The sequence below is a fragment of the Mixophyes fleayi genome, chromosome 2 (genome assembly GCF_038048845.1).
Source record: "Mixophyes fleayi isolate aMixFle1 chromosome 2, aMixFle1.hap1, whole genome shotgun sequence".
Taxonomy (NCBI): Eukaryota; Metazoa; Chordata; class Amphibia; order Anura; family Limnodynastidae; genus Mixophyes; species Mixophyes fleayi.
Genome location: NC_134403.1, coordinates 330,506,841 through 330,531,315, shown reverse-complemented (window position 1 = coordinate 330,531,315; position 24,475 = coordinate 330,506,841). Strand labels below are relative to the sequence as shown.

The following is a 24,475-nucleotide window of genomic DNA, read 5'->3' as shown; positions in this document are numbered from 1 at the left end:
TGACCACTAGTACTGATGCTACTAGGAGCTGTCGCGTGACCACTAGTACTGATGCTACTAGGAGCTGTCGCGTGACCACTAGTACTGATGCTACTAGGAGCTGTCGCGTGACCACTAGTACTGATGCTACTAGGAGCTGTCGCGTGACCACTAGTACTGATGCTACTAGGAGCTGTCGCGTGACCACTAGTACTGATGCTACTAGGAGCTGTCGCGTGACCACTAGTACTGATGCTACTAGGAGCTGTCGCGTGACCACTAGTACTGATGCTACTAGGAGCTGTCGCGTGACCACTAGTACTGATGCTACTAGGAGCTGTCGCGTGACCACTAGTACTGATGCTACTAGGAGCTGTCGCGTGACCACTAGTACTGATGCTAGTAGGAGCTGTCGCGTGACCACTAGTACTGATGCTAGTAGGAGCTGTCGCGTGACCACTAGTACTGATGCTAGTAGGAGCTGTCGCGTGACCACTAGTACTGATGCTAGTAGGAGCTGTCGCGTGACCACTAGTACTGATGCTAGTAGGAGCTGTCACGTGACCACTAGTACTGATGCTAGTAGGGCTGTTACTGTTTTTTTTAACCTGACATAAGTGATGTGCAATTTCAAAATGTTAAATTTAATGATACAACAAATGAATATTGGTTAGCTAAGCATTTGTATGTAATAATATATTCAAAGATACAAAGAAATCTATAATATTTAACTATACTTATTATTACCCTTTTATTGTTTAAAATATAATTGCAATATTTACTTGTTTTAAATCACCTTTTTATTTAAAGAATAATAGAATTGTAATTGTAATAGAAGTTGCAGTAATGTAAAATACATTTTGTAAATTTTGCAAATATATTTAGAAACCATAACGTTAAACAGATGTAACGTAAGAAAATTAAATTGATTTTGTAATGTGAAACTAAACCTGAAAAAATTGCTACAGATGATGGTTAGCGGTATTGTATGTTCCTAGAATGCCTCTAGTTAATAAGATTATTCACAAGTCGCTACTTGGTAGCGAGCCGTTATGTGTCTGGCTTATAAATTATATATATAACTTATCATTTCTCACCTTTAAATTTTCTTATTGCATTCTTCCTTGTAATCCTTCTCCCTGTGTTTTGGTTTAATGATTTTGTCTCTCTTTATGTCTAACAATGACTTGCTGTCTAACCTCTCGTCTCTCTCCTGTTCTTCCTTGTGCTGCATTGGATGTAGAACTCGTCCCAGGGGTGTGCCTCAGAGGTACTGTGTGACTTACAGCAGACAATGACTTTGTTATCCCTTTATCATGGGACTAATCAGACAGATAATATTGCTCCTGACAGCTCCTAATGAACTCGACTTCTCCCAGGAACATTACAGGGCTCATAATTCTTTTCTCTTTGCAATGTTTTTTTTTTTATTTTCACCACAAGTCAATAACTGATATTTAAAGGGGGATATCTGATGAAGGACAGACTTACCCCTAAAACAGGAGGTTATGTCTGTAGAATTTGGGCCTCATTTAGAATTTGGAGTAAAGCAAAAACATATGAGAATGTTTTGTACTCTGTTGCACTGAGGGGGGAGGATCTGTGTGGACAGACTTAGACTTGGGAGGGGGCGTGTCCTAGCGCCACTCTAAATTGCAATGTAAATCTAAGGCTGCCCAGTATCGTGTGCTCAATGTGAACGCTGACGGTATATTCCCTGCATGCAATATAAATAAATGCACCCCTTGTATTGCTTCATTTGTTTTTGGTCTTAACCCCAAACTGTAAGTGAGGCCCTGTATGTCAGTAGAGCAGCAAAATACAGCAGGCATCTACTTTTGTGCATCATGTTTGCTTACAAGATGTTCTCTTTTGATTTATTAAATCCCCACTTGATTCCACATTGGGCATCGGTATATCATTTATTGCTCTATAGTCACAAACTGTTTGTTTTATTCTTGTACAGCAGAGTAGTTGAATACGAAATTGAAACCCTGAATATTCATAAAACATTCAAACTTTGCCTCCAAAATAGATTGATCATTATATGTACAACATACAGTATATGTCATTAAATCATTTCAAGTGGCAGTGTCCGTTAGAAAGCCACTTATGTATTACATGTCCTAAGCCCTGCTTAATCAGCACTGTTTTATATATAAAAGATTTTCCCTTACAATATAAAGTTATTGAAGGCAGCATTCCATCCTCTGTGTGCACTTTCTGGCTTTTATTTTTTTTAAATGGTGATTTTTAATGATGAGCTAGAATGACATCATGGCCTCATACTGTATACGCTAAGAAAACAAAGATAAGCCCCATTCAGTATTGATTTATTGTGATTATTATTCATTTAATGTAACCAGTTCTCCAAGTGATTGCTGCTGCATTAAGTAGAGAAACAATACAAAGAATTATGGATTGTTGTTGGAGGTTCAGTATTGTATAAACGTTTATATAGCACAGGAGTGTCCGATTGTATTCTACAGTGATATAGTCATAAAACGATAACATGTTTTGTAGCGCTGTACATAGTAAGTAATAAACATGAAGCAATAGGAGTGTGAACCCAGCTCAAACAGCTTAAAACCTAAAGGCAAAAGAAATACAAATGAGTTTAAGTCCTTAAGTTTACCACATTGCTCAGCTCAGATTCCTCCCATTTGCTGTTTTTTGTAATTGAGCATTAAGCTGGGTACACACTACAGAAATTTCGACCAACTTTTTATGCCGAGCGATTTTACATGCGATCGATGTTCCGATCGCACGGTCCATGGACTGCATACACACTAGCCTTGTTTAGGACGATAAAGGGAAGAGCGGACGTCCCTTTAGCGACTTTTTACAGCCATGTTGTTGTGAGCGATGACTGTAATTTCGTACTCACTGTTGTGGATCGGTCGGAAGTTTATACACACTACACAACGGAAACGAGATTGGATCGAAAATATTAAACGGTACGACCAACCAAATGAGGCGACAATCGTCCATTTGGGCAGACTTTCGAACACGTGTCACTGCACACACTGACCCGACTTTTGAACGAGCGGTCGTATGTCGGCTGATTTAGCCGATTATTGGACGAAAACCTTGTAGTGTGTACCCAGCTTTCCTGACCCAGGGTGTCAAAGGCAGTTGATTGGACAGACTGCAGCCAATCGGCTCCCTTCCATACCATTCCTCAGTCCTGGTTACCTTCAGAAATGTGTATGCCTAGAGAAATTAGTGAGCATGGGTGCGATTGTCCGGTCTGGTAACTGTTGAGCTCCTGTCAAAGAGATCTGTGCGATTTTACTGGCTGGGTTAAGGGTTCTATTATGTGTATATAAAGATCAAATAAACACTCTCTTTCTGCATTATATATGTCGCTGTAAGTTTTGACACGCGAGCTGCTAATGAATGTGTAGAAACACAGATGAATTGTGTGGGCTACATAGCAGCAGACACGGTTTAATTGTGTTTGGTGATCTGCAAACTGTCCAAATGATAGATGTGAGCTATGGATATAACATGTTAATTCTTGTAAGGGCCTCGATCTGAATTGTGACATAATGAATTACCAGGCTCTGTGTGACTAATTTCTTTCTCTCCAATTGCCAACACAAAGACATCCCCAACAAAAGACAACTGGTGGGTAGTTAGAGGCTCCTTTATTACAAGCTCAGGTCTCCAGGCAACTATAAATGGCCATGGTAGATCTAATATACATTGGGAAGTCTACTGTATCCCCTGTGATTAACATGTAGCAGTTAGTAGAATCCCTTGTTCAGCTATAAGCATCATCTACCGAACTAGAAGAAACGATTTTTAAGCTGTATATACAGTTATAAACAAAATAGATGGGTTTTAATATATAACTAACCAGTTACTAGTTTACTACAATGCTCAGCTACAATTTACAGCCACACTTCTGGGTGCCGAAGCCAAAGGAATAGTACAAGGATTAAAGGCGGCACTCACACAGAATCTTGTTATCCTAAAGGTTCTAGATGCTCACCAATAGGTTGTAAAGAGCCTGGAGTTCTGTGTGTAAAAACAATCATCTAGTCCTCACCAAGTCCTAAAACTTGGAAAAAAATCTAGTTCCATGTGTCAAATAACACACAACAGATTTTACGTTGTCATTATATATTCGGCAAAAATATTCCACCATGAAGATATGTTGTGTATAAAAAATAAATAAAAAATAGCAGTAGATACACTCTTACTGGTTCCATAACATTAAAGAAGGTTGTTTGAGCCAGGTGCTGCTAATAAAGTGCAGCTCATTATTTGGTCATAGGGCAGTGGTACCACCACTATATAAAAGCAGAACCTTTTGACAGTTTGGTCTGAGCCATTCAGGTTTGTGTTTAGCACCATGCCAAGGAGAAGATACATCTGCATTAATCTCGGTGAAGCAATTGTTGCTGCTCATCAGTCTGGAAAGAATTCCCTGAAAGAGCAAATAGAATGATACTCTGAGAAATCGTAAGGAGGGTTTTATAAGCCTCTGTCAACAAAGTAACGTTCATAACTATGCTTTCAGAACAAGTCTGACCAAGTATGGCTTTCATGGAAGAGTAGTCCCTTCTCTGATAAAAAAAAAACCCCAAAAACATTGCAATATAGCTTAGGTTTGCAATGTTGCATCTCAGCAAAGCATCATAAGTCTGGAGCAATGTCCGTTGGGTGTCCGAGACCAAAATAGAGTTGTGTGGCCGTAATGCATAAAACCATGTTTGGAGAAGTTCAAAAACATCATCTCACCAGAAGTATTGTGAGGGTTGGGGGTTGTTTTTAGCCTCGGATCTGAGAAACATTACAAGTATTAAACATTGGTATTTGAATACTATCATTGAGTCCACCATGAACTCCTCTTTATTCTAATATTCTAGAGAATGAGGTCATCTGGCCAACAACTGAGCTCTGCTGAAATTGTATCATGCACACCAGCAAATCTACAACTGAATGGCTAAAAATAAATCCAGACCTCAACCCCACTGCGATGTTCTGATGACACCTAAAGAGAGTTGTTCATAAGAGAATGCCCCTCAAATATCCATGAACTCAAGCAACGTTATAAGGAGGAGTGGAGCAAAATTCCTCAAATATGATTAGTACAGTGACCATAAAACTCACACATACATTTAGTACAAGCTACTGAGTCACGGGGTGTGGTTACTTTTTCACACATGGCGTCTCTGTTTGGCTTACTCGATGAATAAGTTGTGGCAAAGGAAAATTTGTTATGGGTTACTTATCACATGAGACTAGAGTTGTCAAAGTTTAGGACTCGTGATTGTTAACTATGTTTTGATATGTGAAAACTGATCTGATCACATGTGTCTATGTATGATGTGTGCGTGGACTTGCTGATGCTTGGAGTCCTATGTGAAATGTTTTGGTTTGCCAGTGAGTTTCTCCCTGCAGACTAGGCTATGTGTAAACGGCGTTGATCATTTCCATCGCTTTCCGTTATAGACAGCCGCACAGAGGAGAGACTGATTCTCACATAGAAATCATTGCTCTCTATAAAGAGACACACCGGTCACTGCACACGGCTGTCTTCCCAAGGCACTGAGGCAGGTGACATAAAGAGTAGAACATGTTCTCTATGTCCCTGCTCAGTCCTCCGCCTTGTGAAGATGGACAGACCCGAGTTCTCTCTGTGTGAGGTTCTCCCTCCTTCTCTGTACACCTGTCAGACATGAAATGGAACGATCACCTGTTTGATCTGACAATGTTCCTATAAAAGGTTTCAGAGTGCTAGCTGTTATAGAGAAGACATTTTCAGTAATAGTATTCCAAAGCCAACATTTAATACTTATATGCATATAACAATCATATATCTATGTTCATCCTTGCTTTAGCTAGGTTGCTGAGCACTTCAAGATTTGTTCTATTTTTATTCTAGTCTAATTTTGTAATTTGCAAATTGCCAATCTAGAGAGCTCACTTCTCCTTATGGCCATTCAAATTGTCAGCCTCGTCCCACCTCCCTAGTATCCTCCATTCCTGGCCTCCAACTGTTAATGACTGTGTTTTTGGTTCCTGGTCCCACAATCACTATAAATAAGGCTATATTTAATATTGATTTACCAAACGAATATCAAATAAATAAAATTTGCTATTATGGACTTAACTGTGTCATTTAAAATATATTGAATATTCTTTTAGGACCCTATGTCAGCGAAAATGCCTTCTGCTACAAAGTAGTCCTGCTGTTGTTTTTAAGTTTTTAGAAATAAAAGTACAAAGAATGTTGTTATTGTAGTCACAAAATAGCGTACGTTCAAAGCTACATACATCATCAGTTATTAGAGCTATTTGCATTAAGTGCAAGGTATGTTGCTATTACATTAATGGAAGTTTAGTGGTGTGAATAAAGGATATAGCCCTGGGTTCATACTTGTTTTTAAAATTAACTTTTTACAAGAAACAATAAGTAAATAAGCCCCATAGAGTTCAAAATAATGTAGTGTAATTCAGGACAGAAAAGAGCATATACAGAATTATTTATAGTAAACATTTATACCGCAGAGATCTAAAAATAATTCCTATATTCATCATTTAATTGCTACATAACACATGTATATCACGAATAACATACTGGTAGGTTAATTGGCTGCTATCAAATTGACGTGTGTTTGTGTGTGTGTGTGTTTGTGTGTTTGTGTGTGTGTGTGTGTGTGTGTGTTTGTGTGTGTGTGTTTGTGTGTGTGTGTGTTTGTGTGTGTGTGTTGTGTGTGTGTGTGGTCGGTCTCCAAAGGGGCAGGGACTGATGTGAGTTCTCTGTACAGCGCTGTGGAGTTAGTGGCGTTATATAAATAGATGATGATGATTAGAAGTACAAATGTTTAAACTGAACTGTTATTCATATAACATTGCAATGGCTAGGAGTACTGAAGTCCTGTATTGGCCACCTGTACTAATGGCTCCAGGAGAACTGTAACTAATATAATGATTACTGGCATGCTAGTTACAGTTAGATTCACTTTACCTTGGGTCTATAGGTATTGGCAATAGAGGAGACCAACTGGAATACAAATGTGAATCTCTTTCAATCATTAAATAAAAATATTTATAAACGTGCACTTATTTAGTATCTTCCTTCTCTGGAAAATTTAGATGGTGCTTGGGGTGATTTTATTATACTTTCCTCATTTTGGTAAGCTTTGGCGGAATTTGACAGTTTTTTTTATAGTTCTCCACCTCCTGTCATCTTATTTTTCCCTATATATCTATGTATATTATAATTTTAAATCTAGTTATTTCAGTATGTTCCTGAAGGGAAGTACTGTCAGGGGAGGGAAAGAAACAATCAAAGTTTACTTGACTATGGCAAAACATTATTCCTTATGAATCAAATAAATTTCAAGACTAAATATGGGTCTGTCATTAATTTACAAAATACAGTCACTAAGGGGTCAATATTAATTTAGTTTTCCTGATTGGTTGTTAAATGTAGTGAAATAAGAATGAAAAGACATTGGTTTCATGTCCGTTATTTTAACACTACCCCGTCCCCCCCTTCTTTACTTTCCTTAAAGACTTGTGAGACTCATTGCAGAGGGTATGATGACTACAGGTTGATTCTGCCCTTATGATCCAGCGCTGGTCCTTTGTGTTGTAGCACTGCTTACTGTATTATTATACAATATGTTGATGTGCTTTGTAATTACAACTTTAGACATTGTTTGGGCACTTTTTTTTTTTTTTCTTTTTTTTTTTTGCACCAGTGCCCTAAGTTGGATTATATTCCTGCCAAGTCTATTGTTTATGTCGTTAAGTTTTCTCTTATGCACAGTGTTGGGTGGCATGGGCTAATCTAGTTTCTTTGTTATAATATTTAATTTATATTTCTGTGTTACAGTTTGGACCTGTCTGAGCTCGCTAAAGCTGCCAAAAAGAAGCTTCAGGCTGTAAGTTCTGTGAGCCGGTGTAAGGCGTGTTCCGTGTGTGCTTCAAATAGCGTGTGCTTCACTTACATTATATCTTACAGACGTGATCATCCATGTTCCCTATCCTCGTCTGTCAAGTTTTTTTGATGCCTTATTCTGAGTGGCATTTTTTGATGTCTTCCTTAATCACTTACTGCTCCAATCCATTGTAATTATAGGCCTGTCACTTTGTCTACGCTCTGGGCAATGCTACTTATCTAGTACTCCTCCATCCTCCATCTGCCTCCCGTCTTCTGATAGGCACTTTCACACTCCCCAATGTTTCCTCTTGATTAACCCGGCTCTCTGTTTATTCACAGCTCAGTAACAGACTGTTTGAGGAGCTGGCCATGGATGTCTACGATGAAGTAGATCGAAGAGAAAATGACGCAGGTAGAAATTTGGGGTAACACAGCTCCAGTATTAAATTTACCAGTACACCTAACCCCACTATTGTCAAACACAAAAATAACAAGTAACCTTTTTTTTTTTAAATGCATGGGGCCTGATTCATTAAGGATATTAACTTGAGAAACTTCTTATTTCAGTCTCCTGGACAAAACCATGTTACAATGCAAGGGTTGCAAATTAGTATTCTGTTTTGCACATAAGTTAAATACTGACTGTTTTTTAATGTAGCACACAAATATCAACTTTAAATTTCAGTGTACAAGTAAGCTATCAAGTATTTGTGTTCTACATGAAAAAACAGTCAGTATTTAACTTATGTGCAAAACAGAATACTAATTTGCACCCCTTGCATTGTAACAAGGTTTTGTCCAGGAGACTGAAATAAGAAGTTTCTCAAGTTAATATCCTTAATGAATCAGGCCCCATGCATTTAAAAAAAAAATTAAATTGTCAGCATCCAATGCTTAGCTCCTCTTATGTGCACCGTTACCAATCTCCCAACTTTACAGGCTTTAAAAACAAAAAAAAAAAACGTACCAGTTTCTTGTGACCTGATTGGCTATAGTCTTGTGAATATCTGACAAATCACCACCATTCCTTATAATATTGCGATTGATTGAGACATCTGCTTTAAATGGAAAGAAATTGTGCCTGTGTTACTTTTTCAGTAATGTAATATATGAGTATTCATGTGCTGTTTGCAGAAGAGGCAGCAAATAAGAAAAACCGCATAAGTGCATGATATAATTTCATTGCGTCCGTGAGTGTCCTTTAGTATTTATTATGCTGTTATTGCATAGACTGTCTTTATTGTTACAGAGGTGTACCAGTAGGTGTTGATTTTTCTTGTATTACATTTGCTGGATTATTTCTGTACCCTCACATACTGGACCTTCCAGCAGTCATAGATGAACATGTTGTTATTATGAGTCCCACCTCTTCTCTGTGCTTGTTATAGAGGGGGTAGTTGGTGGTTCTTTACACTCTTGGCAACCTATTGTAGGACTCCTCTCATACCTTTTATTTTGTAAGTAGTGAGCAGCATGATGTGTTTAGGAGCCCCATAAGGGGGCCACCTATTACCTTTCAGAGAAGTAGCACAATTCGTTCAACTCGCCCAGCAGCCAGTAACCTATTGTAGACTAGTCCAGCTGGTGAGAAGACCTAACGAATCCATCATAGATTAACCTGAGTGTGTAAATGCATTGTGATTACTTTGACATCAGTCACTAGTTAGATGAGGAGATATATGAAGTTACTGCCTGTCAGGAGTACCATGTGGTATTGTGTTACATGTTATCCACCACTGGTTTGAAGTGTGTCTGTCGCCTGCATGTGGAAGGGTCAGCCATTTTGTGGACTGAACCCGCTATACGTGAGAATGCAGCCAATCACATATCTAGGAACCAGTGACATCACTGAGACCCAGGACAAGTTGCTAGTAAATTGACAGGTTATAATCTTGTGAATATTGGTCCTACCGAAATAATGGCTTAACCACTATGTGTAAGTAATTGGATAGCACACAGCAGTCGTACAACTGCAAAAGTTGGAGAGGGGTATGGTAACTCTATGTTCTCCACTCTGTTATAAATTATTTTGTGTGTGTATAAAATAATGCACATTGCCATTAGAAGTTCAAAGAGATGCCAATATATATTTTCTTTGTTCATAACAAGGGGCCTTAATTTATTCTTGGGATGAAGGAAGCCGCTGGGTACCTTTTTTTTAAAGAGGTTTTCTCCCTTCAAATATTTTTATTGTATTATGTTCAGCGCACCCTCCTGTACCTTTTGCTAGATACAAGTTTATCTGTCTAGTTTCCTCCTGTGCTTTTCAGTCATGTCATTATAACCCCAGCTAGAGTAGTTTATTTTATTTGCCAAGGGATATGGCACAGCCGTGTTGTGCTCTATGTATTGGTTACATTGGTGCTTTCTAGATATAAATGGGTTTAATTCCAGGGTAAGCAACCCTGATGATGTAAATACATGGCAATAAAGCATAACAGGAATTTGGTATATGTTGCAGGAGAGCATGTACTGAAGGGTTCAGCAATATGCAGGGGAGCAGTAGGCTCAATACGCAAGAACAAGGGAATATGATGCAGTAGTATTACTTTCAACTATAACTTCTGATAGTCTGTTGTAAATATTTACTAGTTTTTGTAAATATTTAAATAAGTAAATACAAGCCCTTCCTATGAATAGATCATTAATTGTACATGGACTTTTACTGGCCTTTATATGCCAGCACTGTGTTATTAAGATGTAGATTTTAGAGTGCCATGAACCATTATATTTGGTGTTACCTGGAGCATAAGAATGTTTTTATCTCCCTATGTTCAGAAATGCTTCATGTTAGACTGTAAAACTATACTTTAGGCTTTACTATTTAGTATTTGTAAAAATGATGGCACTGCTGCTTTAGCTGATTATGAAGAACTTGTTTGACTATGATGAGTAAAATATACAAGGACACACCGAGGCATGTACAATATAACAGACATGTGCGACCTTCGACTAGCTAGGTGTGTGTTACTTTATAAGCAAATAGCCCCCTCCCCTCTGTGTAATGAACAAAGGAGCTATGGACTGACAAATCCTATATTATCTAAGTGCATGTAAAAATCTCTAAATGCAAATTGTAATCTGCAATAGTGATTCTGTCTTCAATGGGTTAATCGCTGGTAAAGTACTGAGACCTGTTTTGTATACTTGACAAGTTTGCACACCAGTGCCCTGCCTAATTGCACACGTTGGTGTCTTGGTTGTGGACTATGAAAAGCAGAAACCATCCAGACATAACACAGCATTTGTGGTTTTGGGATTTCAAGTCAAGTTTTGACTAGTTATCTGCTGACATAATGGGGGAGATACTGTAACACAGCGCAGCCTATCCTACTGATCCGATCACTGGTAGACTAAATCACTTTGTGTAGTGTTACTTGTGATTTATGTTCCAGGGTTAAAGTAAGAAATAAGTATTCACTGGTTATACTGGGAGATGTAAATGGTCAGAGCTTTTTTATGTCCAATATTTAAAAAAATAAAATGACACTTAATATTTTTATTATTATTTTGTGATGCACACCTTTATCACGAAGACCATCTTGGTGTACTAGAGAGGATTGCTCAGATATTTGCAAGTCTACAAGCAATGAGCACACCTGTTTATTTTATAACACACTTTCGACCAGGGCCCTGTCTGTGTGGATTTTGTATGTTCTTCCCATGTTAGGATGGGTTTCATCCGGGTGCTGCGGTTTCTTCCCACACTCCAGCAACACACTGGTAGGTTAATTAGCTTCTGACAAACTGACCCTAGTGTGTGTGGTAGGGGATATAGATTGTAAGCTCCACTGGATCAGGGTCTGGTGTGAATGATTAAATATTTTCCTTAAAATGCTGCGTAATATGTAGGTGCTCATGGGCACACGCAGGGGGTGTTTCTGGTTCTACAGAAACCCCTCTCCTCTGCGAAGAACAGTGGCCATACATAGCGCACTGTTCTATACAGCAGCCACGGCGCTGTCAAGGAAGCGTCCGCGGACGCATCTTTGACAGCGCCGCGGCTGCTGTTCAGTGCAGTGCCGCCGAAATGGAGCTGCTGCGCATGCACGGCCGCATGCGCAGCAGCTCTCTCTGGTTTTTTTGGGGGGGGGGGGAATCCCCCCTTAAAAATCCTGCGTGCGCCCCTGGTGCTATATAAATAACTTAACAGTAAATCATTTTGTTAGTAACTGTGCAGCAGGTAATGTTTACTTTATTTTTCTATCTGTCCGGGTTTTTTTTTATTCTACATCCATTCTTTTGTATAATACTGCCAACTGCTCTTTTCATACATGCTACAACGTCACCAGACTATTTTTCAATTTTTAAACAGTATGTGAATATATTATAGCAAAAGAAGTGATTGGTTATCACATATTTCACAGGATAAGGGGTTAAAAGCCTAAAGGTTGCAGGAGAAATGACAATCCCACATAGTGCCTAGTGAATTCCTTGTTATGGCTAAAGTTGGCAGGGACAGCCAGTTGATGATGGGTTAATTGCTAACAGTGTCACTAAAGCCAGGCTTCTGTGGGAGCCCCTGCACAGTGGTGGGAAGGGGAAGTTGTTGTGGGATAGGCCTTAGTCATACAATAAATATTTTGTGTTAGTGTTTAGAGGTCCTTTAACTGATTTAACTTGTATTTTTCTTTGCACAGCTCCTCTAGCTATTTGCCACAGTGTGCTTTAAGTGAATAAGTCGCTTCCAAGAAAAGAAGGGGGATGTAATAGCTGCTACACTCAATCCAGACATATTTTACTTCAGACAACTAGATCTGTTCTAAGGAACTGCATTACACAGTAACACCATAGAGCGTTCAAGGAGAACCTGAGAAACAAATGTGGAGATTTCTTTTAAGTAACAACAATATGCAAATTGCCTGATCACTTGAGGGATCTGAATTTAGAAAAATGTGCCATTGAGCTATTTATCTATCTCATGTATGTCTGTCTGTTTGTCTATGGCTGTATATTGTGTCGAGTAATGTTCATGAAGTAACTAATGAGCTGACCCACTCTTCTGCAGCAGCTTGCTATGCTAGAAAGGAGTTGGTCTTCTTACTGAGCAGGCAGAGTATGAGTGATGGCTTTGCAGAGTTGCTGTCTATGAAATGCACGGTGTGGATTGGTAGATTCATACCCGTGTCAGGGCCAGTGATGTCACAGTTACTCAGATGAATGTAATGTCAGCTTCTTGACCTGTATGAGAACACATCAGGACATTGATTAAAGATGTTAGAAATGGTCTGCATGTATCTATCTCTGTGGGTTAATTTTGTGCATTACCGGAGATAATGTACCCCCTACATTATATTATGCATATGAAATGTTTGGTGTTCCATAGTGTAAAAACCGTGTGTGTGGCCCCTTGTGTTATATGATCATTGAATCCCTTGATCCTTATAATAGTCCTTTTATATAATTGTTTCATGGGTTTTGTGACCACTTAGTACAGATTACATTATTTCTGTAACCACAGAATTGTGTGATTGAAGCACTGCAATGTCTAATACATTATCATTATTATTGTTATGTACACTGTAAGATAAAGTTACCCATTTATGGTGATCTAGTTCTGTCAGTGACCATAGAACCCTCGGCTTGTATTTATTGCTTCTGCTGCTTGTTTTCCTCTGATGTGTTTGCGTTTTGCATCACACAAGTTTGAGCTAATGTACGTTACTTGAAGCTTCATAAACATTCAGACAACATCACTTCTTCTCTTATGCCCCAGCACAACCCATCCCCTCTGCTGCAGACACAGACGTCGCATGTCAGGGCTGCTGAGAATGTGGCAAGATCAGTGATCTAACTCTAAACCATCTCTCTCTGCGTTAGGCATGTAGTGGGTTAACCTAGTTTGGTCATCTATAAGTCTCCTCACTGCCAGAAAGTACATTTTCTACCAAACTGAAAACCGCAAGAGAGCAATGATTATAAAAAAAATTAAGAAAAAAAACCCAAAAACACAACTTACCAAGTGGTTGATATACATATATTTTTTTTTGTTTTTTTTTTAAATGAACCAGTTCCTGACCCATCCCACATTCCTTGAAGCTGCCAATTCCTCAGCAGTGTAAGCAGGCTTTAACAGAGGTTTTCATGTTAAGCGAGCAGACAGAACCTTTTATGCTGCGTCTCCTCGCTCACCCCCAGTGCAGACGAAACACTGGACCACTACGCAGGCTGGTTAAACTCTCCGCCCTGATGTAAGAAAACCAGCAACCTCTCTCCCTATCGCCCCTTGTACTATGTCAGTCTCACAGTGTGATTGACTTGGGAATATCTCCCTGGACGTGTAACTTCTGGAAGCCAGACCTTTCTTGCGTTTCATGGCTTCCTCTTTCTACAGCATTGATAGGTATGCTACATTTATCCACGTTTACCAGATTTCACCAGGAAACAGATCTGTGCTGCATTCTAAGTGATCACTTATCTTATATGGCTGATTGGAAATGGAAAAACTGATATAATTTGCTGCTTTCTGAAATGTCTAAATTCTCTTTTCAGCAATTCCTTACAGTCAGTTTTTTATTTTTTTACTTACAGCATAATCTTTTCTAGATCTAAAGTTTGATTGATGTTTCTGGTGTTGGGTATGTTTTTGATACATTGGCAACATTGTAGTGAGGATGTTTTTGAAGCCCTAATATAAAGTACAGTGTATCGGGCACTAATTGTTTGATAGATTAAGTGGGATCCTGACCCACCCAGAAAGCTTCTCACTAATAGGAAGTCGTTGTTTATCTGCCTATAAATTGCCGGCTTCCCTGTAAAGTCTGCAGATGTTGTGCAATGTGGCACTGCAGACTGAGCTTCTGTTCCTGCTGTGTGTGTACATTAGGAAGAAGTGGATTTTGTTTGCCATAATTTAAGGTATTTTTAGAATGAAGAAATTTGCATCTTATATGGCAGCTATCAGAAATGTGATGTCACTATAGTTATGTCTGTTGCTTAGACTTGAAGTAATGTCAAACCAACTTCAAAAACATTTGCTTGTTCGCTTTGCAGCAGAAGATTAGTACTAATGTTGCTACAGATTGGCTCTGTAATTTAGTAGGTCCAGTAAGATGTAGTGACAACTCGCTAGTATCACTGTGCACATTGATTGCCACCCAGAAGAGGGAAACTATTTTTTATTCCAGACACATAAAAGGAAGGGCCTGTGTTAAAGAACAAGTACTGTCACTGTTTTACATTAATGGTTATCAAAGACTGTGAATAATATAACTGGAGTGTTTATACTTTGCTAAATATGTCTCCCATGGTGTCTTTAAATTCTCTGCAGCATGGAAAGGAGGTGCTTCTCTAATAAAGCAGAGTGAGTGGCAGCTTGGCAGGCTTGTTTTGCAGAAATGCACTGTGTGGATTTTGTTTTATATGTACACCGGGACATTGGTATCACAGCAGCTCAAATAACTGCAGCCTTAGCTTTATGATTTTTGTCATGTCCTAAACAGGGGAGGTAATATGTACGGAACTGCAGTGGAATGTTAGGATAACACACGGAACAATTTGTTTTTTGGGTTTTTTTTTTAAACAAAAAAAACCTATTTACTTGGGGGGGGGGGGGGGGGGAAGCTGGAGAAAAGTTTGGCTGAATGAGACAGAGCTTTCCAGAGAAGAGAAGTCCTGCACAGGAGCATAAGAGGTAGCAAGAGAGATGTTAAAGTACCATATAAACTACTACTATATATGAACTTTTCCAAAGCTAATCAGGAACAAAGATATTTCTGAAAAAGTAGTTATTGTAGGGCAAGAGATTCCTGTCCGTAATGCAGCAATTGAAGGACTCACCAGCCAGCCACTTTTATAAACCTTTTGCAGAAAAAATAGCTCATAAAAGAGAACAATACTTTGCTACGTCAGTGTTCTATTTGTTTTACATCTGAGGTTCAAGGTATGGAAATCTTTACATTATTTAATTTTTAAATGTTATAAGGGGCCTAGTGATCATTTAAGGAATATGAAGTGCAGCATGGAGAACACAAGGACAAGGTTACATATTGTGAGTCAGGCTGACGTAATCTCTGTTGGTGCCATTGGCGGCGCTCCTTCCAAAGTGGTGCCCCCCTTTCCCCCTCACTGTGCATCTCCACCTCCGCTGCGACTTACCTTAGCGGAGGTGGGGGGCGGCATCCTCTGTTCTTCAGACTGGGAGTGTGGCGTTGGGGCTGTGACATCATAGCCATGTGCCAGACTCCCTACTAATGTAATACTGAAATGGAGACGCCACAAACTTCACAAGCAAGAAACCCCCGGCTGCTTCTCATGCCAGCAGCCGGTGTCGCAGGGGGAATTCTAAACGCCGGATATATGACATCATGTCACTCATTCAGTATTTTAAGCACTCCCTAACCATTGGGTCCCCCAGGCCGCCTAAGTTAGTCTATTGGTAGCGCTGACCAGGATTGTGAGTAGAACAGAATTGAGTTTTGGATGGAATTACAGAAGTTATACATTATCTCATAGCATTAATTACTTCCCTGTTGCCTGGACTGTCCCTTGATTCAGCAGGTCACCCAATGTCTGCTGCTTTCCAGTGATGCTGTCCTCTGTCCTGCATTGGGAATGGGGGGGGGGGTTCAGGTTGTATGCCAGACACCAGGTAGTGATACTGTACAACTAATGGAGCTTCCCCTAAAACTGAATGTTCAGTTTTCCTTAAAAGTCACCCAACAGAGTAATTATTTCTCCATGATGAACTCCGTGTGTTGCTCTAGCTTTCATTTTCCCTGTACTTGCCGTCTGCTTTTTCTATTGTCACCTGTGCCAGAGATAACTGTGCTTTGTATGTATCACTTGTTGCTAAACTTGGTTTGACTGCTGGAGTTACGGATGTGTGTTTAGGACTCTTTATTAAGACTAGTGTCACCAACCAGGCTAAAGAGTTTGTTTTTGCTGGAAGAGTACAGTTGGAACTTTATCAAAAGAGGAAATCCCAAGGTTCTAATGTGGTTATTTTCACCTGGGTTAGATTTAATTAGAGCACCAGGCTTCAGATATTCAATATTGCATTTCCTACTTTTCTATTTTATGAGCCATAGCTAAATATCTGCCATTAGAGAACTCTTAGCTAAATCAGTCACAGAGGAAGGGTGGAAATTACAGGACATGTCTGCATTTAGTTTGTATTTGTTGTTGTAGCGACTAGTAGCCAGGAAACTTCCCAATGACCAGTGATTACCAGCACTCTCTATCTTACTACCCTGATGACTGAATGTAACTTGGTGGCGTAGCTATACATATCTCATTTATTTTTATTTTACTTTTATTTGTCTCATATATTTAATTTATGACAAGTAATACAAATAACAGAAAACATGGACTTATTTTTTTCTCCAATGGAATTAGAAATAAAATACACAATATTATACAGAACAATGTGCACTATATGGTTCAATATACCATAAAGAGGGGATTCCCTTATGTATAAATCGGTAAGGAATATCTTGTTGTATATCAGAATATATTTACAAACCGTGGACGCTTAGGAAACTATCAGGATGGGCTTGCACCACACTTATCAAATCTTTTAGAGTGGCTGTATAGAAGCTGCCATACGGTACGTTATCGCTCTTCTACATGGTCAAAGTTTGGGCTCCACGTGGTAACCACTTCATGACTATGGGCCTGAATCATTAAGGAACTTAGGCAAGACATTTGTTACTTAAATCTCCTGGACAAAACCATATTACAATGCAAGGGGTGAAAACTAGTTTTCTATTTTGCACATAAGATAAATACTGGCTATTTTTTCATGTAGCACACAAATACTTGCCTAAGTTCCTTAATGAATCAGGCCCAATGTATTTTCTGGTAAGGAAATACGTGAATGTGTTGCAGTAATTTCTTCTTATTTAACAGACATAAAAGGCAAAATTTAGGCTCTACAAAAATTGGGGTTGGAATCAATGCTGGGAGGAAGAACACATCATCTTCTCCCAGATCTGCACACCCAAATGTAATGCCAAACATTGGTATCTGATCATGGGCATCTATGGCACTCTGCAGTGGGTATAAGGTGTGCTTTGTGTAGTTGTACTAGATTTATATAGGTCTGTTGTGTAAATAAGATCTGTATCAATTTATCATTTGCAGCAGTAGGCACAGATTGTGGTCTCCTCCCAGTCCTCATCTTCTGTCTTAGGGATTTTAACCTTACACTTTTCTATAACCGTAAGTGGCTGGAGTTCCAACTTTGCAGCAATAAGCCTGGAGGCTAGAGAGAAGACCATGCATTGCATGTGTCTATATGAGAATTTATGGGTAATCCAATATCTATGGCATGAGCCCTGAAAATTGGACACCCAGTCAGTGTCTCAACTCTAGCTGAAGAAGAAGTAGCTACTGAGCAGGCCAAATTCATCTCTAAACCATTGGAAGGATTTAAGCTGGTTACCCTCATATGTAACAGAAAGATGAGACCAAGCTACAGATTCTGGTAGGAGTCTTGATTGGGGCACTTTAGAAATAATTTCTTTGCAGGCTACTAAATACTAATTGTTCCTTTACATAATAAATAATAGGACGCTTGAGATAATGAGAGAGAGATTCATATGTTAACATCAAACAGCAGTTTATCCGAACCTGGTCCCATGTTAGAAGCCTCTTTATTGATATTCTGAATTTCTTGTAATGTTATATCGGCCTTCTGTAGAGAAACACACTATTCAGTTTGTTTGGAAATGTATGATTGACAGGTAGTCAAATACCTCAGTAAAAGAAAAACCCACAACATTCTGTATGACTACAAATGGAAACTTGCAGTGCAGATTATACTGATATTCTAGGGGGTTGGAGCTGGTTTTCTGTTGTAACCTAAACCATCCACTGAGGAGGGCTTTCCTGGCGTTTTCGGTTAAAACTGAAAAAATCTGATATGATTGCAGACCAGGGTCCTCCTGCAGCACTCGGGAGCCTTCCACACTCTCCACCTGCACTTTAGCAAATTTCCATTTCATCCCCCTTCCACCATTGTTGCTCCCCTTTTATATAGAAATGATGGAAAAGAGTTTCCACTTCCTGCTTCATTATCTCTGCTAATCACTGTGGTATCAGTGCTCGCCCAGGGAAATCGTAAAGGCTTTCCCAAACAGACTGGGGTACCCCCTAGGCTCAGATACCACTAAACGGATGTGCTACTCCTATAATGAAGCAGTGAGTGTAGTAAGGGAGATTGGAACATTTCTAAACTACCAGGAAACTGGGTGTGAGGTCCCAAAACCACCAAGTTATGAATACAAAGGTGCCCCTTCTCCACTATATTATGAGGGGGCTGTTTATGCAAAGTAGTAATAAATAAATATATATATATATATATATATATATATATATATATATAGTGTGTGTGTTGAAGTAGAAATTTAGAAGTGTCAGTATGAAAACTGTAATGAAGGCAGTAGAAGTGGTCTTACACTGTATACACCCCCAACTTCAGCCATTGTGTGTATAGACATAGATTTATATAGATATATAAATAATATATTGCTGAGCGCGCTATGGGGTTAAGAGATCCCTTTCTTTCGCTACTGTCCCATACTCTGGGATTTTATTCACTTACACCCTTCCTCTCTCATTTGTTTAAAAAAATAATTATTATATGGGGAGGGCGAAGCCAGCAATAATATATAAATAAATCCCTGCAAAAAAAACTGTAAACACTGTAAACTGTATATCCTGTGCATAAATAAAGTGATGTACATACATTCACATCCTATGCATTGACATAGCAGGTAGAAAAGTGGCTCTTTTGGCATTGGAAAGAAAATAAACCTGAATGGGTGAGAAAAATCCACTTATGTGGAGTTATCAAAGTGTGTGAGGGGATTCATTGTGCTGGATGCTATCAATACATACTGCTCTGACCGGGTCAGCAGATGCTGTGGAAAGCTCTGTGTAATGGTTAGTGGATAGGGTTACGCTTAGGGTACCTATGTGTCTGTGCCTACAGGCTCCAGTGTGGTGAGTGCGGTCTATCTTATAGCACACCAGAGGAACTTGCACCTTTTCTTAGGGGATTCTTAAATGTTACTTAGCCCTGTCCTCATCACCCCTAACTATACAGGCTTTAACATTCCCTGACAAAGGTGCAGGAGAATCCGTCAAAGTAACATCCAGCGTGTGCTGCTTTGTAAGGACAGTGACAGCGTGTCAGAAAGCATTCACTGACTGAAGTCAGGCCTGGAACACAGACTGTAGCACGTTTCCAAACGCCCATTAGCGCTAAATCTCTTTGGCCGGTGTGGTGTTAAAGAATTAGGTTTCCAGGGATGGCAGGGCGTAGTGGAGGGAGAGGACTGTATGAATATGCTTTTTGTTTTCTATCCTCCTAATAGCAGCAGCTGGGATAACAAGCGTGAGGTTAATGTGTGCTGTGTAATTAGAGATCGGGTGCCCAGAGAAACAAACCAGTGCTGACTGTGCGAAGCCTGGAGAGCTGCAACTACAGGTGTTTTGTGTTTTTTTGGGGGGAGTCCGTCCTCTTGTTACTCTTGGACCAGGCAGGCGTGTTGTCACTAGCGTCCGACCACCTAGAGCTCTCCTTTTCATGCCAGTCTTTAATTATCCCTATTTTTAATCATTTTATTTGTAACTGCAGAATATAATTGAACATGAAATATGCAAAATTGGAAAAACATACAGTATACCAGTTCTAGTAGCCAAATATACACAGTGAGGCACAAGAGTATATAATTATCGTGATTTTTAATCATGAAATGAACAAACTATGAGCTTGACATGCTTCCTTTAGTTATTCCTATTATATCCAGCTGGAGACCAATCCATGACTGATTGACCTGGTCCACACACAAGTACTATATACTGAACATCCAATAATTTTTTATCTGAGCATTTCCTGTACCTAGATCAGTGATGGGCAACCTGGTACACTTTAGACAAGCAGAAGGACCACAGGTGACTGCTCGGAGGTCCGCGACTTGCCCATCACTGGCCTAGATGAGTACTTGATGATGAATTTAATGATGTATGAAAAACAATTCAAACATGATATGATGGTACCACGCAGCTAACAGACTGCATAGGACCCAATATGAGACAAAATAAACAGTTAAGTTTCTCCTAAAAAAAAAAAAAGAGGAGACAACAATTTAAATGTTAAGCTAAAGTAAAGATGAGTCAAATGTTACAATGTCATAGTTTATTAAAATTCTCATTAATATTTACATTGTATTAATGTATTGATAAAGTTATTTCCTATATCATATACCCAAATATTAATATAGGTTTCTGGAAATAAAGTAATCACATAAAGACCAAGCCAACATTCTCCTTAGGGTTGTCAGTCCCAATTTGGAAAGAAGTGAGCGAGTGGGTAATCGGGAATCATAATTCACAGGAGGTAAAAAGAATGTATTGGACGCAGCAGAAGGATTCTCCCTGTAGGAAGGTGGAAGTCCCTTTTTACCGGAGATGTGATGAACCGAATGAGTGAACAATGTAATTAGCTCACCTATACACTGTGGTAGTATACACTACCCATTCACCAAGATGTTCTTATGTATCATGCAGCAACTGATGCATTAACTGGTGACCAAATACCCAGAATGACTTTATAAAGAGTGTAGCAGGCTCCCAATCGGAGAGTATTTAACCTGACGCGTTCCTCCGCAGTATCGATCTCCTCAGAGAATGAATGTTGCTTTGACCTATGTGCCAATATGATTGCTTTATTTCCAGAAGCCTATATTAATAGTCTCGATGTATGAAATATAATTTAATAGCTGTTTAGAAATTATAACATTTGTTACAATTTTCATTTTGGGGTGAGTCTATGCTACTGCTGCCTTTTCTACCATGTTTTGTTTGTTTGAACTTTTCAGGACCACAGAATTGTTTTGGCACGCAGCTCACTTTGCTTCTCACTTACCCTTAATGTCCAGTTTCTACTGATTATATCTACAGATTAGCACAATGGGCACAGACTGGCACATAGACAGAATTTTCTTATACAGCTACGGGGTAACACAGCAATGGGGTGACATCAATAAACATAACCTTACTAGACTAGAGTTGTCCAGCATGCTGTCTGACCAGTGCAATGATGTGGCAGGAATGTTAGGACCCTTTTGCAGCAGGAAACACGTCACTTTATTTGATTTGGTTTTGATTGAACAGTTTGTAGTATTCGTACATGAAATACGAAAATAATGTTCTCCTCCTTTTAACCACTTGCCTCCTGTTGTCTGAAGACATGTTTCTGCTTAGTAAGGAGGTCATGCTTCGTCATACATGGGACATGACCGTGCATGAGGGAACAAAGTGTAAAGTAAAAATCTGTACTCTTGGTTTTGGGTCCTATAATTACACTAAACAGTATGTAAATTGTTGAGTACATTTCATTCACATTAAATGTATAACGGTCACTATGAGTAGGATCAGGGAAACATCTTAGGCTTTTGTTACCTATAATATATATTTCTTTTTTATATAATAAAAAAAAAAGTTATCTTTTATTCATGTGGCCAAGGACTGATCTTTGATTTATTGTATGTTTACTTCCTGAACTTTACAAAGTCTGGTAAAATGTACAGTGTTTGTCCGATCAAGTTGTAAGATCCAGATGTTGTTTTTTTGACTGGGATTAGGAAGTCATCTAGTATCCAATAGTAGTGGGTAAATAGATTTACTGTGGTAGAAGCCAATAGCAGTAGAATCATTTAAAAGTATTTGCCATAAAACAGACATATTTTTTAAGTGAGTGAATTGTTTACCAGCTAGCTAATACTTGTCAATGGTTGATGTAACTTGTGTAATAGATATTACAAACTAGTGCTCCAACTGTTGTGGAACTACAAGTCCACTCATGCCCTGCCAGCATCTGATACTGTACCCATAAATTGCCTGAGCAATAAAGCTATTTACACTATTAAATGTCCTGCAACTAAGGTATTATTTATCCATTAATTTCCTTGCATCCTCTCCTAAGATTATAGCATATTCCAAATGGAGATGTTTTAGATTTGATTTAATCATTGAATCAAGTGTATCATAGTTTAACTTGGCGATCCAAAGTATACAGAATGTTAAAGGAATGCCATTTATCTGCCATTAAGTATTCTTATCCTGCTGTAGGGCGATAGAGACGAACCCCTTTACACACATGTATCCACTTGTGAGATAACTTGTTGTTCCTCTCTCTCATCATACCTTATTCTGTACCACTTTCCTGCAGTGTGGCTGACCACTCAGAATCACAGCACGTTGGTCACAGAACGCAGCGCCGTACCCTTCTTGCCCGTTAATCCCGAGTACTCTGCCACCAGGAATCAGGTACACTATTTTATTATTCTCTTCACCATCTCTTGACTTCTTCTGCTATCCTGCATATGTAAAATAAATGTACTGCTATGAGTCTTGTTATTATTTCTCTAGGGGCGCCAGAAATTGGCACGTTTTAATGCCCGGGAGTTTGCCACTTTGATCATTGATATTCTCAGTGAAGCCAAGAGGCGGCAGCAAGGCAAAACCCCAGTGATCTCAACAGGTAAAGGCTGGTATTGGAGTTTGGCATCTCATTTTCATATTGTGACAGCACAGTGGTCAGTGCTTCTGCCTCACAGCACTTGGGTCATGAGTTCGATTCCTGACCATGGCCTTATCTGTGTGGAGTATGTATGTTGTCCCTGTGTTTGCGTGGGTTTCCTCCGGGTGCTCCAGTTTCCTCCCACACTCCAAAAGCATATTGGCTGCTATCAAAATTGACCCTAGGCTGCTATCAAAATTGACCCTAGTCTGCATGTCTGTCTGCCTGCCTGCCTGCCTGTCTGTCTGCCTGCCTGCCTGCCTGCCTGCCTGCCTGCCTGCGTGCGTGCGTGTGTGTGTGTGTGTGTGTGTGTGTGTGTGTGTGTGTTAGGGAATTTAGACTGTAAGCTCCAGTGGAGCAGGGACTGATGTGAGTGAGTTCTCTGTACAGCGCTGCGGAATTAGTGGCGCTATATAAATAGCTGATCATTATTTATTTATATAGCGCCAACATATTCCGTAGCGCTTTACAGTTAGGGACAAAAATAATAAACTAATAAACAAACTGGGTAAAACAGACAAAGAGGTGATAATGACATTGGTAATATCTGCAAAAATAGAAGTACCCTGGTGCAGTATTGTCACAGACGTGGAAAAACAAGACCTTTCGTACATCAGGCCTTCATTATATGTACATATGTTTTACATTCACAGATTATTATTTATTATTCTCTAAACTGTAGCACAGGAAATGTAGAACATTAGTATTTAACTATTTACTATAAGTATTATAATTAGACACTTATTACATATTTGTAGCAGCATCATTACCACAATTATCCAGTCTGTGACATTGAATGAAAGAACCACTCTTTGCTACACTATAAAGAAAGTGACCTGTGATCAGAATTATTATCTCCAGCTTTGTAGTACATACATTTTGTGTGATACTAAGCAAAAGTTTTTAGACTGTTAACTCCCCAATGACTTTTTTGGGCTGTGGGATAAATGGAGACAAAGTGAGTTGACCAAGTTCTCACGCAGCTGACATTGGGGTTTGTCCAGCAATATTCTCAGTCTCGCTGTAGACAGTCAGAACTCTAGACCACAGCTACTCCTAAGAAA

General features: G+C 39.2%; 1 protein-coding gene across 9 annotated transcripts in view; it reads left to right on the top strand.

Annotated features, from left to right (window-relative positions):
• Positions 1–24,475, top strand: part of GIT1 (GIT ArfGAP 1) — a 250,380-nt gene that overhangs the window by 203,876 nt on the left and 22,029 nt on the right. For 7 of the 9 annotated variants that reach the window (XM_075196861.1, XM_075196862.1, XM_075196864.1 and 4 more), the window contains 5 exons: positions 1,223–1,249; positions 7,835–7,883; positions 8,222–8,294; positions 23,061–23,158; positions 23,261–23,372. In XM_075196861.1, the coding sequence (XP_075052962.1) occupies positions 1,223–1,249; positions 7,835–7,883; positions 8,222–8,294; positions 23,061–23,158; positions 23,261–23,372 (359 nt within the window). The remainder of the gene's footprint in view (positions 1–1,222; positions 1,250–7,834; positions 7,884–8,221; positions 8,295–23,060; positions 23,159–23,260; positions 23,373–24,475) is intronic. The other 2 variants (XM_075196859.1, XM_075196863.1) reach the window with 1 other exon arrangement.